This window comes from Barbus barbus, assembly GCF_936440315.1.
Source record: "Barbus barbus genome assembly, chromosome: 38".
Classification (NCBI taxonomy): domain Eukaryota; kingdom Metazoa; phylum Chordata; class Actinopteri; order Cypriniformes; family Cyprinidae; genus Barbus; species Barbus barbus.
Window position 1 is genome coordinate 13834771 of NC_136716.1, and position 17278 is coordinate 13852048.

The following is a 17278-nucleotide window of genomic DNA, read 5'->3' on the forward strand; positions in this document are numbered from 1 at the left end:
TCTGCAGTGGTGCTTGGACCAAGTCAGGCCAGAAGATCAAGAGTTTCACTGTGTCTTTATATGTTTTCTTTGTCCTTGTAAGCTGTTTTTGATGTAGGCCTTTTGAGAACAAGAAAAGCCTTTAATTTGTTGTGCTGTTGTGTCTTACACATTTTAACCCAGTCCAGATCCCAAACTGCTAGTTTGCTCACATTGTCCACCATTGGTTTGGAATAGGATGTGACCTGAACGGTTTTCCACAGTGTGTCCTTTTACTTTCAATGTTTAAGTTTGTTTTTTCTAGACCTTTTGTTTCTTACAATACCATTAACCATTAACCACAGACCACAATCCTCAGATAAAAGTATCCAAAAAACTTGGAGAAGAACGAAGTTGGTTTCATGCACTGTTTAGGATTTGGATTAAAAGTCTGAAGACATGTCCTGTCATTGTCAGTTCAGCCTCTTACTCTCTGGCCTAAATTACTAACATTTTAAAGTGAACAGATTGCCATTTGTCATTTTCCATAATTCAGTTTTTTCTCACCAAATCCACCCCACAAACAAAATATTTTCCAAACCCACCCCTTGTTATAGTTGCAACACCAACGGGTTCCTAGATAACTAGCATATCTGTATAATATTACTTATATAAAATCCCATACATATATTTCACACTCTGACTAATTTGCTTTTTTTTGCAGCCAAAGGCAAGAAGAATTCTAAATCAGAGCAGAAAGGCACCGTGGGACGTGTGACTGGAAAGAAAATCACTAAAATCATAAGCCTGGGCAAGAAAAAACCATCTACAGATGAACAGACCTCATCGGCGGAGGAGGATGTCCCAACGTGTGGTGAGCGACTGCAATACCATTTTGATATACATTACCAATCAAAAGTTTGGGGTTGGTAAGATTTAAAACATTTTTGAAAGAGGCTTCTGATGCTTATAAAGTCTGCATTTATTTGATCAAAAATACAGTAAAAACAGTTTATAAAAACTTTTTTTAATAATAACTTTTCATTTTAATGTATTTTGAAATGTCATCCTTGCTGAATAAAAGTACTAATTTTAGAATGCCCTATACAAACATGAACAGGTAGAATAATACCTGTATGAACAAGTAACTGAAGTCAATCACTAAATAATATCTGTAATATCTATAGTGACAGATAAAGGTAGTAAATATCAAGGCTTTTTTATTGCATATTTCAGGATTTAGTTTTATCTGTTTTGGGCAGCTCCTATTGTTTTCATCCTCTCAGATATGCAGCCAAAACTCTGTCTAGTTTTTTCCATCTGGGTTTTTTTCTTTCTCCGGTACCTAAACACATTACCCAAACAAAGGATTGTCTTGCTCCTCAACCACATAATACCTAGATTTTTGCCATTGTCATCACCCGAGAGAGGTTGATAGTCCTAACATTAGTGATTGACAGCCTGTGAATCATGTTAATGAAGCATTCAATTTCCTGGCTGTGGTTCTGTTTATATTTTTATCTCAAAATTCGATTACCAGTCCTAAAAATTCAGCAAATCACTTTAGTTAGATAATGCAATGTCTATTTAATGACCAAAGTAGCAGAAGCAAGGCCCGGACAATATGTGACCCTGGACTTATTTATCATCTGAAAGCTGAATAAATAAGCTTTCCATTGATGTATGGTTTGTTAAGATAGGAAGATAGTTGGCAGAGATACAACTATTTGAATATCTGGAATCTGAAGGTGCAAAAAAATTTAAATATTGAGAAAATCGCATTTAAACTTGTCCAAATTAAGTTCTTAGCAATGCATATTACTAATCAAAAATTGAGTTTTGATATACACTCACTGGCCACTTTATTAGGTACACCTTGCTAGTACCAGGCTGGACCCCCTTTTGCCTTCAGAACTGCCTTAATTCTTCGTGGCATAGATTCAACAAGGTGTTGGAAACATTCCTCAGAGATCTTGGTCCATATTGACATGATAGCATCACGCAGTTGCTGCAGATTTGTTGGCTGCACATCCATGATGTGAATCTCCCGTTCCACCACATCCCAAAGGTGCTCTATTGGATTGAGATCTGGTGACTGTGGAGGCCATTTGAGTAACGTGACCTCATTGTCATGTTCAAGAAACCAGTCTGAGATGATTTGAGCTTTGTGACATGGTGCATTATCCTGCTGGAAGTAGCCATCAGAAGATGACTGTAGTCATAAAGGGATGGACATGGTCAGCAACGATACTCAGGTAGGCTGTGGCGTTTAAACGATGCTCAATTGGTACTAAGGGGCCCAAAGTGTGCCAAGAAAATTTCCCCCACACCATTACACCACCACCACCAGCCTGACCCGTTGAGACACGGCAGGATGGATTCATGCTTTCATGTTCTTTATGCCAAATTCTGACCCTACCATCTGAATGTTGCAGCAGAAATCGAGACTCATCAGACCAGGCAACGTTTTTCCAATCTTCTATTGTCCAATTTTGATGAGCCTGTGCGAATTGTAGCCTCCGTTTCCTGTTCTTAGCTGACAGGAGCGGCACCCGGTGTGGTCTTCTGCTGTAACCCATCTGCTTCAGGGTTTGACGTGTTGTGCGTTCAGAGATGGTATTCTGCATACCTTGGTTGTAACAAGTGGTTATTTGAGTTACTCTTGCCTATCTATCATCTGTAACCAGTGTGCTCATTCTCCTCTGACACCTGACATCAACAAGGCATTTTCGTCCACACAACTGCCGCTCACTGGATATTTTCTCTCTTTCGGACCATTCTCTGTAAACCCTAGAGATGGTTTTGTGCGAAAATCCCAGTAGATCAGCAGTTTTTGAAATACTCAGACCAGCCCGTCTGGCACCAACAACCATTCCACGTTCAAAGTCACTTAAATCCCCTTTCTTCCCCATTCTGATGCTCGGTTTGAACTTCAGCAAGTCGTCTTCACCACAGTTGCTGCCATGTGATTGGCTGATTAGCAATTTGTGTTTCCAAGCAATTGAACAGGTGTACCTAATAAAGTGGCCAGTGAGTGTATTTTTGATAGTAAATTTACAAAATATCTTCATGGAACATGATCTTTACTTAATATCCTAATGATTTTTGGCTATTGCTACAAATATAACCATGCTACTTTTTGTTTTGTGGACCAGGGTCACATATGATACTGCATCAGTATGGGCTAACAGTATTATGATATTGTTATTCTTTCTGTTTATCTGTATAGTTGTTTTTTATTTAACTGTGATGTATTCCAATTGGTTTGATCTCGATTGTGCTTTGCGCAAATACACTACTGTTTAAAACTACGGTTTTTCTATTTCAAATAAATGCTGTTCTTTTGAATTTTCTATTCATCATCTTCAGCAGTTTTAAACAGTTTTCAACATAGATAATAATAAGAAATGTTTCTTGAACACCAAATCAGCATATTAGAATGATTTCTGAAGGATCATGTGACACTGAAGACTGGAGTAATGGTTGCTGAAAAATTAGTTTAAACAATTTAAAAAATATATTTAAATAGAAAATTTTTAAAATATTAACATGAAAAAAAAAAAGAACTATTGGCAAAAATTTTAAATGATTCTTCCCCCAACCCTGTCATCAACACTTTTACACGTTTTCTGCTTGTGTGTGGTTCTGTCTGTTGGCTGTAATATAAATCTCTTGGCCCAATCCTACATTAACAGGCTATCTGAACGTGCTGTCCAATAACCGCTGGAGAGAGCGCTGGTGCCAGCTAAAAGACAACCAGCTGTTGCTGCACAAGGACCGGGCAGATCTGAAGACACACATGGCCTCTCTGCCGCTGCGGGGGTGTGAGGTCATTCCAGGGCTGGACTCCAAACATCCCTTTGCCTTCCGTCTGCTGCGCAACGGACAGGAGGTGGCTGTTCTGGAGGTACGTGCCAAGTCCCTCAGCTCTTGCGGGGCAATTAATGTGTCTGAGACAGGACCTCAGGGCAGGGATTAGATGGATTGGGTTGGCTTGCTTTCGTAATGATGTCACTGCTGTATCATGTGTAGAGTGGATTCGCAGAGATTGCATAGATTAGTGCTTTATTTGTCTCATATTCCACTGACACTCATTCGTTGCATCTTTCCTCACTCTTTTTCCCATCAGGCCTCCTCCTCTGAGAGTATGGGAAGGTGGCTGGGGGTTTTGCTGGCCGAAACGGGCTCCACAACAGATCCTGCTGCACTGCACTATGATTACATTGACGTCGAAACCACTGCTAATGTCATTCAGCTAGCCAAGCAGTCATTTTGGTGAGAACCCAGTACTGCTAAAAAATGTTTTATTAGCATGCCAGTAACTTTTTCGGTAACACTATAGGGAACACATAGATTTCCCTGAACAGCCTCCTTATTTGCTGCTTATTAATAGTTAGTAAAGTAGTTAAGTTTAGGAAGGATTAAGGATCTAAAATATGATCATGCAGAATAAGGCATTAATATGTGCTTTATAAGTACTAATAAACAGCCAATATGCTAGTAATAGGCATGCTAATAAGCAACTAGTTAATAGTGAGGACTGCTCCTTATAATAAAATGTTATCACTTTTTCTATAATAACTAAACTAAATAAATAAATTTTTCAACACATAGGGGTATAGTAGTATATTTTTTTTCAAAACTGTATTGCAAACAGCTTTACAGCCATTTGAGCTTTAATCAAGCTCTCTTGAACACTCTCTTCCACAGTATTTAGCATTGTAGTATGTAGTCTGATTCATTTTACTGAACTGGTTCGTTTGTGTTCATGGAAATAAGCCAGTTCATTAAGAACTGATTAACAACTGAATAAATCGTATCGTTGGGCAAAAGCTTCCTGCCCTGCATTTGCATCTTCATATAAAAATATAAAATATTTATACAATTAATTTAATATATTACAATGTTATATATTATGTTACATTTACATTTAGTCATTTAGCAGACACTTTTTCCCAAAGCAACTTACAAATGAGGACAATGGAAGCAATCAAAATTATCATTGTTTTTATCTGTCATGAAACTATACATTTTGAAATATCTTTCCCAACACTACTGTTAAAAAGTTAGTGTTTAAGTTCTTTGTGTGACTTTTGTATATGTAGTAATGAATTTATGTATGTGTTCACAGTTTCACCAGTAAGCGTGCAATTTCTCCAAACCCATACCTTGATAACCCGGTCAATGGTTACGCCTGTCCCACAGGGGTCGCTCTGCATTATGATGATGTGCCCTGCATCAATGGATCGGTAAGCAAATGAACAAATTTTAAACCCATTAAATTCTCACCTTTTTTTCTGATCCTGCCCAACTCCTCTCTTCCTGATCCACTTTTTCTTTCCTAATGGCTCTTCTCTTGCTTGCACGCTTGCGATACGGAAGGTACCAAATGCGCACTACTCCTCCCCAGCTTCAGGGGGCCGTCGTTGGAAAGAAGAGTCTCATTATGAGAATACAGACCTTTATGAAAACATGCCCTCCCCCAAACTAGCAGCCCGCTACTTTCCCAAATCCATCCGCTCGCAGTCATCTTCCACAGGGCATTACAACACACCGCTCTCCACCAAATCTCTGTCCTCTTCCTCCTCTCCCTCAGCTGCTAATACTAACACTAATCAGGTGACTAACCAAGGCTAACTCAGTATATCTCAAACAATGGATATCTGTATCAGATTTGTATTTTCAGTTAATATTAACAAACACAGAATGGAAATAAACACACAGCATAGTGCATGCATTGTGGACCACCCAGCTCCAGAAATGAATGCTTTTGATCTATATAATATCCATGTCTGTATGGCCATGGCCTTGAATGAATTTACTGAAGCCTTAGTTCACTCTAGGATACATTTTATAGGCCAAGGATTGAAAAAAGGGTTGCGGCCAGCTATAGTATAACTAAAAGAAAATGTCCCCTCAAGCAACATGTGTGGTTTGGTAGATGTGGTTTGCAGAACTAAACTATGTGAAATTATTTGTATGAAGTGGTAATCTTAGAACTAAATCACAAATCACACCCTTAAAATGTAACAGGTGTTAACAGTGAAATCAAAGTCTTTAAATATCAGATGTTTGTTAGTAGCCCACATATCAGTTTCACCTTTTTTGTACGTTTCTTTCATCCAATCAGCTCAAGGGAAAGAAAGGCCTGACCACCAATGGGTTCACTGCAAAGCAGAAGTTGGACAAGAACCAGCCCAAAAAGGCCAATGGAATCAGCAGCACTGTTCCAGTGAAACGCAACAACTCTAGTAAGAGATTGTAACATATAAAAGCACATCTGATAATCTCAAAATGAGTCTTACTTTTTTCTTTTTTAAGTGGACATACGGCTGAAACTAAACTAAGCAGACATTAAGTCTGCATCCATTATCCTAGCTATTACACCACTAATTTCTTTCAAGGAAAAAGAAGCCACACAGATTTGTGGAGAATGCCGGTATGTGGAAATTGCAGTGCTGTTAGACAGCAGTGGATCTGTTGACATGCTCCTTTGTAAACTCAATTACCCCAAATTCCATTTCAGACAGGCAGTCAGTCAGTCACAGACATCGTAAACATCCAGTGGCCATTTGTGTGGACTCGCAAATATTTGGATGTGGTATACTGTATATTCTGTCTGCCTTTTAATCTGCGTTTGGGGTCTCAGAGACCTTTAATGCGATGAAAAGACTGAATCCAAAAGTTAAAAATGGAAAGATTTTCTGACAATGGTTTACTTTAATTATAATGCATCATTAACCTTTGCAGGTGTGGATCAGTATAAGTACGGGAAAAACAGAGTGGAGGCAGATGCCAAGAAACTCCAAGCGAAAGAGGAGGAGCTAATGAAGAGGAAGCAGGAAATTCGAAACCGCCTGACCCAGCTGAAAAAAGACCGGAAGGACCTCCGCACTGCTATAGAGAACAACACAGGTGAGGAAGTCAACAAGATTCAAGTTTGATTGAATCTGTCAGTGTCAATGACAAATAAGAGTGTTCATGAAAAGAAAAGAAAAAATCTCTACACTAGCATTCAAAGGTTTGAGGTAATAAATACATTAAGCAAGAATAAATTGATCAAATTGTGACAGGACATTTGTTACTTAAGTTTTCTATTTCAAATAAATGATGTTTTGTAAGCTTTCTATTCATTAAAGGATACTGAAAAATGAAAAATAATAAAAAGTTATAACATCTCCCGGTGTTTATTTCATCCAGGTAAGCGCTCTCAAGCAACTTTGACAGAGAGACTTAAGAAAGTAGAGGATGAATGCAAACTAAAAGAGGGAGAACGAGTCAATCTGGAACTGGAGCTGACGGAGGTGAAGGAGAGTCTGAAGAAAGCCTTGAATGGAGGCGTCACCCTGGGTCTGACCATTGAACCCAAAACGGGCAGCTCAAGCCCACAGGTCTGGAAAAACAGCAACGATTTCTCTAACATAGACATGATGTAATACTAACTGTAGGGTTGTGTCACTTTCATTGTTAGTGATAAAAGCAAAGCAGGTATCAAAATGTGTCTTGTTTGTTTTTAGTCTCCAGTGCTAATGAGGCGAACGGTGGACAACTCGCCCATTTCCAGCTGTGACACCAGTGACACTGAGACCTGCTCTCTACCAGTCAACAGCGCGTCTCTGCTGCGGCATCAGACACAACAGAAAGCCTCATCTGTGCGAGGACACGTCCTCAGGAAAGCCAAGGTCAGTAGCCACATAACACTTATTTTCTTCATCACACTAGATATTAATTGCAGGTAACGTGTCTCATATAAAAGCATGATCCTAAAGTTGCATTTACTTTAAGAGGTTTACAGTGCATATTTTACCCCTGTGAGTTCATTCTATTCTCTTTTCTTGCAGGAATGGGAGATGAAGTCTGGCACATAAGTTCTTTACCACCAACTTTTAATTTTCGCTGTATCTATTTATTTAATTTTGTCCATATATAAGTGCTGTTGAAATTGAATTGACTGAACCATAGACACACTTTTCCTGAATTAATTCTGGAAGACCTTGACTGAGTCCGGTGCCCGGTGCTGTTTATCATTATAGCACTATCGTTGGCTCATGATCTGACTTTAAAGCAACTTACAAATGAGGAAAAACTCAAGCAATTTGTCATATAGAGGACAACAGTAAAGCCACAAAACTAAATTTATATACACTACCATTCAAAATTTGGGGGTCAGTATAATTTTTTGAAAGGAACTGATACTTTTATTCAGCAAGGATGCATGAAATTGATCTAAAGTGACAGCAAAGATAACATTTTTTTTTAGTTTAAATTAATGCTGTTTTTTTAAACTTTGTTCATCAAGGAATCCTGAAAAAATGTAGCATGGTTTCCACAAAAATATTCAGCAGCACAACTGTTTTCAACATTTATAATAATAACAACAGATGTTTCTTGAGTGTCAAATCAGCATAATAGAATGATTCCTGAAGGGTCATGTGACACTTATTCTCTGATAAGAATATTAAAACAGAAAGCAGTTGTTTTTAAATTGTACTAATATTTCAAAATGTTACTGTTTTTCTCCATTTCAAATCAAATAAATGCAGCCTTGGCGAGCATAAGAGACCCCAAACTTTTGAATGGTAGTGTAACATTAGAGGAAAGAGAATTTTCTTATGATTTTATGTTATCATGAACACAGAACATCTCAGATTAAATATATTGTGCGCAAAGCTCACTGGTCTCAGTCGGTAATCACTTAAAAGTCTATAAAAGTCTGTTTCTTTCTTCAACAAGAAGCCATTAATGGAAGACAAAATCTTCAAGTATTTATTTGTAAATGTTTAAATAAACATAAGCCACTCTGTGTTTGTCTGTTGATATTTAGTTATGCCTTTCATTGGGCTTCACACTAGTTGTAGAGAGCAGCTTCGGGATATACAATACGTCTTAAGATAAATGTAAATGACAGAATGTGATCATTCAGAGCTTGTTCTTTACAGAAAAGTGTAATCTGTATGAAAGTATTTTACCAGCCTCTCCTCCTCCTCGATGTCTGGCCCATTATTTTCAATCCAGTGGTCTGGCCAAACTTTTGGCTATAGTGAGAGCAGCCCATGGGGAACAGGGCAGCTCAGGCCAGGGTGTGGTCCTCTGCTCGCTGACTGCTCTGGAAACTGGGCCTGAAAGCACCGCTACACTTCCCCTCTGCCGAACACACTGCAACCACTGCACTGAAACAGCTGAAACACCAGAACACTGCAATGCATCATACACTGACAGTTATACATGTACTGTATGCTAACACAAATAACACAGCGTGCATATGTGAAGTTCATTATAGTTTGCAGTCTTAAGCTGTGCATGTGCAGGTGTAAGAGCTTGTAAGTGAACAAAAGAAGAGTTCAGACTGCAATCTGCTTTGTTTTGACCACTCAAAGTCCAGCCACCTGATGTACTGAAAATTGTTTCATGAAAATGCTTAAACTGTTCACTCCTAATTCAGCCAGATTATGGAGTCTTGGTGCTTAATTTAGACCGACTTTTGTATTAATGTTCAAGGCACATTTATAACTCTTTCCCCTGGTTTCACAGACAAGGCTTAAGCCTAGTCCTAGACTAAAATATAATTCTGAGCTGTTTCAACTGAAAGAAATTTACAGTGCCTTTATCAGTGTTAATCAGTTCCTTTGTTTTGTCTCAAGATGCACACCAGTAATGTTTTTTTCTAAGCATGTTTATAAAAATTGCTTAAATGTCCTAATTGATCTATGATTTAATCCTGGCTTAGTCTAAGCCCTGTCTGTGAAACCAGGCCTTTGTGTATTGTGCAGTGAAGTTTGGCTTTTGATTTGAAGCTACACATTTTCAAGCTATGCTACACGCAGAGTGCTGTGTAAATATAATTATTTTCTGCTTAGGTCAGAGGTTTTTTTTGTCCAGTCATTTTGTAAAAGTCGGCACTGGATGAATGTTTGCATCAGTATATTTGTAAAAAGACAACATTAAGTCACCTTTGTCTCCAGCTCAAAGTAGATGAGATGCTTCAGTCTTTCTGCACAGCTGCCTATTCTGTAGTCAAAGTGATTTTCTGATTTGACAAAGTAAAGTAAAACCTTTTGATTGAGTCAGCTTTCAGCCTCACTTTGCAAAAGTAAAGGAATGTGAAAAACTTTAAATGTCATTTTGCTTTGAGGGTGGGAGCAAAGACACCATTGTTTGTTTTGCACCTTATGGATATTACTCTGTTTTATTTTGCTGATGACTGTTGTCAACTTGGCAACAAAAGGACTGTACATAGAAATAATTAAACTGCTTTTTAAAAAAAATTGCTTGTGTGTTGACAATTCACGATAGACCATAACTGGCAACATTTCTTTTGTGAGACCATAATGATATACAATCACAATGACCCTCTTATGATTGACTCCAGCAGTTTACTATAGTAATACACAGCCTGAATTTTGTTTCACATTAATCTAGCCAAAGAATCTAAAAGTTTCCTTTAAATCTGGCTGGTAACATATTAAATTCAGTGACTCACACAAAACACTGGCGACCTCATGCGTAAGAAGATAAAACAATCATGTTATTCGGAATTATGACTTTTGAGATTGTTTTGTCACGTGGTATCTCTTGCTTTACTCATTGCTATCAAGATTGCCTAATCAGAGTTTTTTTTAAATAAAGATTTTAACATGTATTGTATAGAGATGTATTTGAATGATTTCCATTTGTGCGTCTAGCATAAAGATAACGATTATTATAACCCTCCGCTAGATGGCAGAGTAGCGTTATCAGATGTTTACCACCATCGATAGATTTTACCGAAGAAGAGAAACGTTTGGCCCTCCAATAATAGTTTGCGTTTCCATTTTCTATATTTTTATTCATATCGACAGTATTTTTGCTCATAGTGGCATATTTCAGAAAACATGAATGAGGATATTTTGACCACTCTGAAAATACTGATCATCGGAGAAAGTGGAGTGGGCAAATCCAGGTTTGAGATTTAAGATACTTGAAGTTTATAGATGTCTTCTGATGGTACAACAACAACAACATAGCTGCTTATATTAAAGCAACCTGACCTCGCTTTAGATAGCAACCACTGAATGTTTGTCAATTTCCCATACCACAAATAACACATTTGCAGATGTGTGTTTGTGTGTCATAATTTGCTAGTAAGACGGAAAGTCTCTGATTCACCTTTCTTTCCCCTCTTCTCTTTCTTAGTCTTCTTTTGAGATTTACAGATGATACATTTGACCCAGAAATTGGTGCAACAATCGGTAAGTCTGTAAAATCATGTATAACTAAGGTAATGTTGATAGCCCTGCTGAAAAAACCCCTGCCCAAAACACAATAGAAAATGTAATGGATTTAATGGTTATAATGGGAATTGTATTGGTTTTAATGGAAACTATAATGGTGTCTGGTATGTGATGGATTCTATTGGTGGGATGTTAAATCCTATTGGAAAAATGCCCAAAACACCTACAAAAAGGAATTCTGAAATTGTTTTACAGGAAAAAGCTACTGGTTTATAATGGTATTTTAATGGAAACCATTGGAATTTCTGTGATGGTTTCTATTGGGCTTCTATTGTTTTGTTTGCTTTTTAGCAGGGAGAGGTCCAAAATATATAAAACCAGATTTAAACACAGCCGTATTCTCATCCTTTGTAGCTAAAGCAGACAGTCACATTGTGTTTTGAATTTCTGAAAACTGACATGTAAAAAAATAGGCTTATATATACAGTATATTACAAAATACAGTATTACATATTGATTATCAAACTTTGCCATCTAGTTCTGTGCATGGGTTAAAAATAATTTACAGATAGCAGATTACGTGTTGTGTAAGCATGAGAAGTTTCTTGGTTTTTAAGTTTTTTAAAACAGAAACCTAACCATCACAGGACACATTGACGTAAATCACACATGCTTCTCTTATGCTGGTCTTACTTGAAAAACAGCTTTACTTGCATTGTTGAAATTCTGGACCTATAAGAGAAATTTGTTAATTTTGATAAGTATATATATCCATGTCAAATCCTGTTTAACAGCTGCACTTCTTCACTAGAGTCTATACAGTGGAGATCAATGTATAATCTGGTCACACTTTAGTCTGGGGACCAATTCTCACTATAACTATTAACTACATTAGCTATAAATTTGGTGCTTATTAATAGTTTGTAAGGTAGTTTTTCAGTTTAGGTATGGGGTGGGATAAAGGGATATAAAATATAGTCATGCAGATGAAGGTATTAATATGTGTTGAACAGCTGATTTGTTAGTAATAAGCAGCTAGTTAATAGTGAGAACTGGTCCTTAAGATAAAGTGTTACTTTACCTTATACTGTATGTTGTGGAAGTTCATTAGTTGTTCAAAGCAGTGGCCGTTACTTTGACATTTAGGTTGACGTGTGTTGATGTGACCGTCGTTTTCTTTTCAAAGCTCCCAGTCCAAACCAAACAAGTCCAGATCTCCTCCTTTGGCTTCCCCTGGTAAATCTGTCAGTGCTATGTTGAAATTCAGGAGTACTTCATGCCTCCTGATCTTTCATTCACAGAGTGCTGAGAGATTTATTCCCCTGTCATCTTTACACATGCTTTCATTTTTCTTTTATGAATGTAAATCACTTATGTTTGTAATTGATGTGGCTTTGCCGAGTGATGAGACAGGTGGTTGAGTCGTCCTATTTTCTTTTTATCTGTACGTAATAAACCCACAATTCCCCATTCAGCTATAAATTCTGGTCTTTCTAACTTTAGTCGCTCTGGGCTTGTTTCCTGACAAATATCTGGGTCCATCAAAAATTAAATCTGTCTCACTATATGAATGGTTTTATCATAATCCTCATAAAACATCTAGACTGTATTTCCATATATGCTTGTGAATCTTTTTGAATATTCCACCTGATTATTTACATTTGCTAGTGTTTGTTGGTGTTTGTCTGTTGTAACCATTTTTGGGGACACATTTTGTAACCATTTTTGTACCCAGTGTAAACCTGACAAAACCTCCCAAAACCTTATTTTGAGGATGTCCTCATTTGTAAAAATAGTAAATAAAGGTTTTTTAATGTTGTAAAAATGCAGAATGTTTTCAGTTAAGGCTAGGGTTTGGTTACAGTGCATATAACTAGCTGTATTTCTACTTTTTATTCTTTTTAGTTATTATTAAAAAAACTTTGCTTCATGTACTTCATTAGACTATCCAGAACTTGTCACACCACTTACATAATGCTACTTTTTTGTTGGTCTGATTGCATCTATTGTTATCATTTGTAAGTTGCTTTGGATAAAAGCATCTGCTAAATGATTAAATGTAAATTTAAAACAATGAAAGCTAATATGATGTTCTATATGTACTAAGCACATCATTTATTTCCATTAAGGTGTAGATTTCAAGGTGAAAACCCTGGCTGTGGATGGAAACAAAGCAAAGCTAGCAATATGGGTGAGCAGTCAATCATATTTTATCCCTACATTTAGAGTTTAGAGTGGCACAGATTTATGCTTTGCGAAGGTTAACTATTTATTATTTAGTTTCCAGGGAAATCATGTCTTAGTTTGGACATTGCTGTATGAGACAGATGTAAATTAGTCTTTAAAATACTTGGATAAACCTTTGACTGTGTTTCCCTAATATAACACAAGATGCCAGTATTGTTCCTTCCTTTTTTCCTGAAGGCAGGCAGCTCTTTTGTAACGTCTTTATAATTCAAAATATTCATGTTATTTAACACTATTTCCCTTGATTTTGTTTCGTGTTTACAGGACACAGCAGGACAGGAACGTTTTCGAACTTTAACCCCCAGTTACTACAGAGGAGCTCAGGGTGTCATTCTGGGTAAGCGAGCATAAACAGTTTTTTTCACAACTATACTATTACAAAACATGAAAAAGCTGTACCGCTTGAGAATAGTGTTTATGTATCTAGCATGAATATACACTGATACACTACACCAAATGTTATATTTGTCTGATTTAGGCTAATTTGATAAGTCTAATTGTCTGCCGTCTAATTTAAAATGTTGTTTTTTAATGTCTTTTTAGTGTATGATGTCAATAGGCGAGAGACGTTTGCTAAGCTGGATAACTGGTTGAATGAGCTGGATACATACTGTACAAGAAATGATCTTGTCAAAATGCTGGTGGGAAACAAAATCGATAAGGCAAGTTACATTTAATGCACTTACTGTACAAATCCAGCAGAGCCTTTGCACTTTTTGTCATATATTTCCTTTTGTCTTTAAAACACCTGCCTGAACCCAATTTCCAAAGCCTGACATTATTGACAGATATGCTCTTCATCTCTACACTGCTCTATACTTATCTACAAAAAATAGCAGTTATTCTGGATTTTTAAATACATAATGCTGATGTATACTTGGAAAAGTGGTTCTGTATTCGTAACTCCAATGAAAACGATGTCTGATTCAGAGCTGTTTTTCTCTGTTTGTGTAGGAAGACCGTGAGCTAGAGCGAGAAGAGGGTCTGAAGTTCGCTAGAAAACATTCCATGCTTTTCATAGGTGAGTAGTCACTAGGATGTTCCCTTAATCCTGTGATGAATTTCGTGAGCCCTCATTAAATAGGAATACATTGACATTTTACTTTGGTTTCGTTTCACATATTTCATTTCAAGATTCGTCATCTTCACACATGGAAAAAGCCGACTTTTGACGTAAGCTAGTTTATTCAACTGCTGCAATACTCACATGCTACTATTTTCAAACACTTGGGCCCATTTGCTAAAAAACAAAGATGCTATTTAATTGAGAGATGGATTATTTGTATAAGTTGAGCATTCATTTATTATGACAGTTAATTCAAGTCAGACTTTACAATGGTTCTGATTTATTTCTCATTTGAGCTTGTGTAATCGTAACAGCCCTGTGTATGTATTTGGTGGGTGACGTCCTGCATTCCTCTGCGCTGTGGGTTTGGTTTGTAAGTCATGTGACATGCCTCATGAGTGGGTATGTAAACAGCAATCTGTCTGAATTAGCCGTGAAGCCCTCACACCAAATGAAATCTGCAGATGGACACCATGGCTGAGGCCCGTGTGCTTGAGGCCAATGCTGTTTTTTTCAGATGTAATGTTTCCTATTCACTGCTACTTTCTCCTGACTTTTAATATTAAAGGCCAGGTGTTTCTTATGTTATTGCAGCACAATATTCTTACAACTCTTTTTTGGTTTTGTATTTGTTTCGAAAGAAATTATTCAGCAAGGCTGCTTTATAGGCATATGTAATGCTACAACAGATTTCTATTAAATACATTTTCTCTCATTTTCATGCAGAGGCCAGTGCTAAGACGAGAGATGGTGTTCAATGTGCATTTGAGGAGCTGGTGGAGAAAATCCTGCAGACTCCAGGCTTGTGGGAGAGCGTGCACAAGACAAGAGGAGTTGCCCTGTCTGAACTCTCTGAAACCGGCCAAGGAGGTTGTGGAGCATATTGTTCACTTCTCTAACACACCAACTGCTGTTTGAACAGTGCAGGTTAGATTAGTTAACGCATACGTATGCAGGATACATAAACCTTTTTTGGCCTATGTATCTGTGCAAGCACACAAGCAACAGTCATATCTCATGCTTAAAACATTATCATTTAACAGGTCCGGCACAAACGATATAAAGACGATCGCTGGAAAACTAGATAAGCCTCAGAGGGGACCTTTACAAAATTTTTTTAGTGATGACATTAATTTAAAAAACTCTATTGAAGGCACGCTCATCATTTGTATTCAGGAGGGGGATAAAAAACCTTGATTACTCTATTATACCTCAGATCAGTTTGCTTCTCAGTTTGTATATTTCTCGTTGTGTTTTACTTTGTTTTGTCCCAGTGCCTGTGTTTCTTATTTAGGGAGAGGTAAACACTCATCAGTTTAACTCGACCTTTCAAACTGCTGGAATGAGATCTCAGTAGAACACAGATTTCCATCAACATGCCCTCGCTTGATGTCTGCAACGTGCGGAACTCCGTTTTTTCTTTATCTGTCCATCTTTGGATCCCACTTTTTCCTACTGTCAATCACTTGTTAACTCTCTTTCCTCTCTCTCGCTACATGTCTTCAATTCAGTTCTATCAGTTCTGTCTCTGATCCTCCACATCCCTCTCTACAGAATAATAGAGTTACCAAGGATTTTGGATTTGTGTTTTACTACTTTTATTGACTGGGACCGCCCACATAAAAATATGTTTTTGAAAAGTTTATAAATCAAACAGATTGGTAGAACAAGTCTCTGCTGTACTTATAAATGTGGGTAAAAAATTACTGGAATAGCAAGGTATAGATTAATGAGAAAAGGTTAATTTCTTTCTTTTGAATATAGGAGTATTTTCGCCTGCAGATTCATGGACATTTATTGTCTTGACATGTCTGTCCATCTCAGAGAAAGGAAAAGATGTTTAAAAATCCTTAGAGTGAGTCATTAGGGTGTGACTATAGATGGCTGGTTTTCTCACACAGAGAAATGGAACAAAAGAACAAGTTTAGAAATAATAAATGTTCGCCAAAAAAATCTATGATACTTAACAGCGATGCCAAATGAATATTTCCATTCTCCTGGTTTAATCTGCACTATCCGATCTGGACTATTTAGTCTGTTATGTTTGTTTTAGAGAAACATCCAGGGGGTCCCAGATGTCTGGTCTTGTGTTCATAGCTTAAAAAACTGGGTGGTAAAGACCTGTTGAGAGCCAACCTCAGTTACAGCAGTTTCAGAAAGTGTGTGGCACATGTAGAAGGAAACGCTGGGTTTGTATATACACCCACAGAGTATTTTAATTTTTGCACATTTATGCATTCCTTTTCACTTGTTTTGAAAATGCAAATTATTAGGCAATTATCAATGTATCATATAGTTTCCAGTTGCATGCAGTGATGTCTTCTGTACTTTTTATGGCAGTTATATGTAATGGTTTATGTTTTTACCAATCACTGCATATCAAAATCATCCCATATTTCCATTGATCTTTAACGAATTTTGATTTGGATTCCTTACATAATCATATTTCTCTATTTGTATGTAAGTTAAAATGTAAATCCAGTGAATACACAAGAACGCATTTACGCAATATTGCATACTGTTATTGCACATTCATTGCTGTATGTAAATATTTGCTGATGATGGTCATAAATACATTGTAATGTTGATGTTTGACACTATAATGCTGCACTTGAAATGACAATATTTTGTCTTTGAATACCTTTTTGTCTCTCTCTTTCACTTTCTCTCATACTTTTTCCAGCAGTGAGTTCTTGTTAAATATGACACACCACAGGAATGTATCTCTCCAGGCCTCTGCGATTTCACCGTTTCCCGTTACATTTCTGTGTGAATGTTGTAGTGACTGAAGTGTTTG

At 37.2% G+C, this 17278-nt stretch overlaps 2 protein-coding genes across 5 annotated transcripts in view; both read left to right on the plus strand.

The window, feature by feature from the left end:
• afap1 (actin filament associated protein 1) overlaps positions 1-10215 on the plus strand; it is a 53007-nt gene extending 42792 nt beyond the window's left edge. For both annotated transcript variants that reach the window (XM_079397913.1, XM_079397912.1), the window contains exons 9-17: positions 683-832; positions 3654-3865; positions 4088-4233; positions 5090-5207; positions 6089-6209; positions 6709-6873; positions 7159-7349; positions 7476-7640; positions 7800-10215. In XM_079397913.1, coding sequence (XP_079254039.1) covers positions 683-832; positions 3654-3865; positions 4088-4233; positions 5090-5207; positions 6089-6209; positions 6709-6873; positions 7159-7349; positions 7476-7640; positions 7800-7826 — 1295 coding nt within the window. In that variant the 3' untranslated portion in view covers positions 7827-10215. The remainder of the gene's footprint in view (positions 1-682; positions 833-3653; positions 3866-4087; positions 4234-5089; positions 5208-6088; positions 6210-6708; positions 6874-7158; positions 7350-7475; positions 7641-7799) is intronic.
• Positions 10216-10707: 492 nt separating this feature from the next.
• Positions 10708-17278, plus strand: part of rab18a (RAB18A, member RAS oncogene family) — an 83739-nt gene continuing 77168 nt past the window's right edge. Inside the window, exons 1-7 of one of the 3 annotated variants that reach the window (XM_079398433.1) lie at positions 10708-10897; positions 11131-11186; positions 13298-13359; positions 13680-13752; positions 13959-14077; positions 14370-14436; positions 15208-15351. In XM_079398433.1, coding sequence (XP_079254559.1) covers positions 10830-10897; positions 11131-11186; positions 13298-13359; positions 13680-13752; positions 13959-14077; positions 14370-14436; positions 15208-15351 — 589 coding nt within the window. In that variant the 5' untranslated portion in view covers positions 10708-10829. Of the gene's footprint in view, positions 10898-11130; positions 11187-13297; positions 13360-13679; positions 13753-13958; positions 14082-14369; positions 14437-15207; positions 17122-17278 lie in introns of those variants that run through there. The other 2 variants (XR_013783190.1, XM_079398434.1) reach the window with 2 other exon arrangements.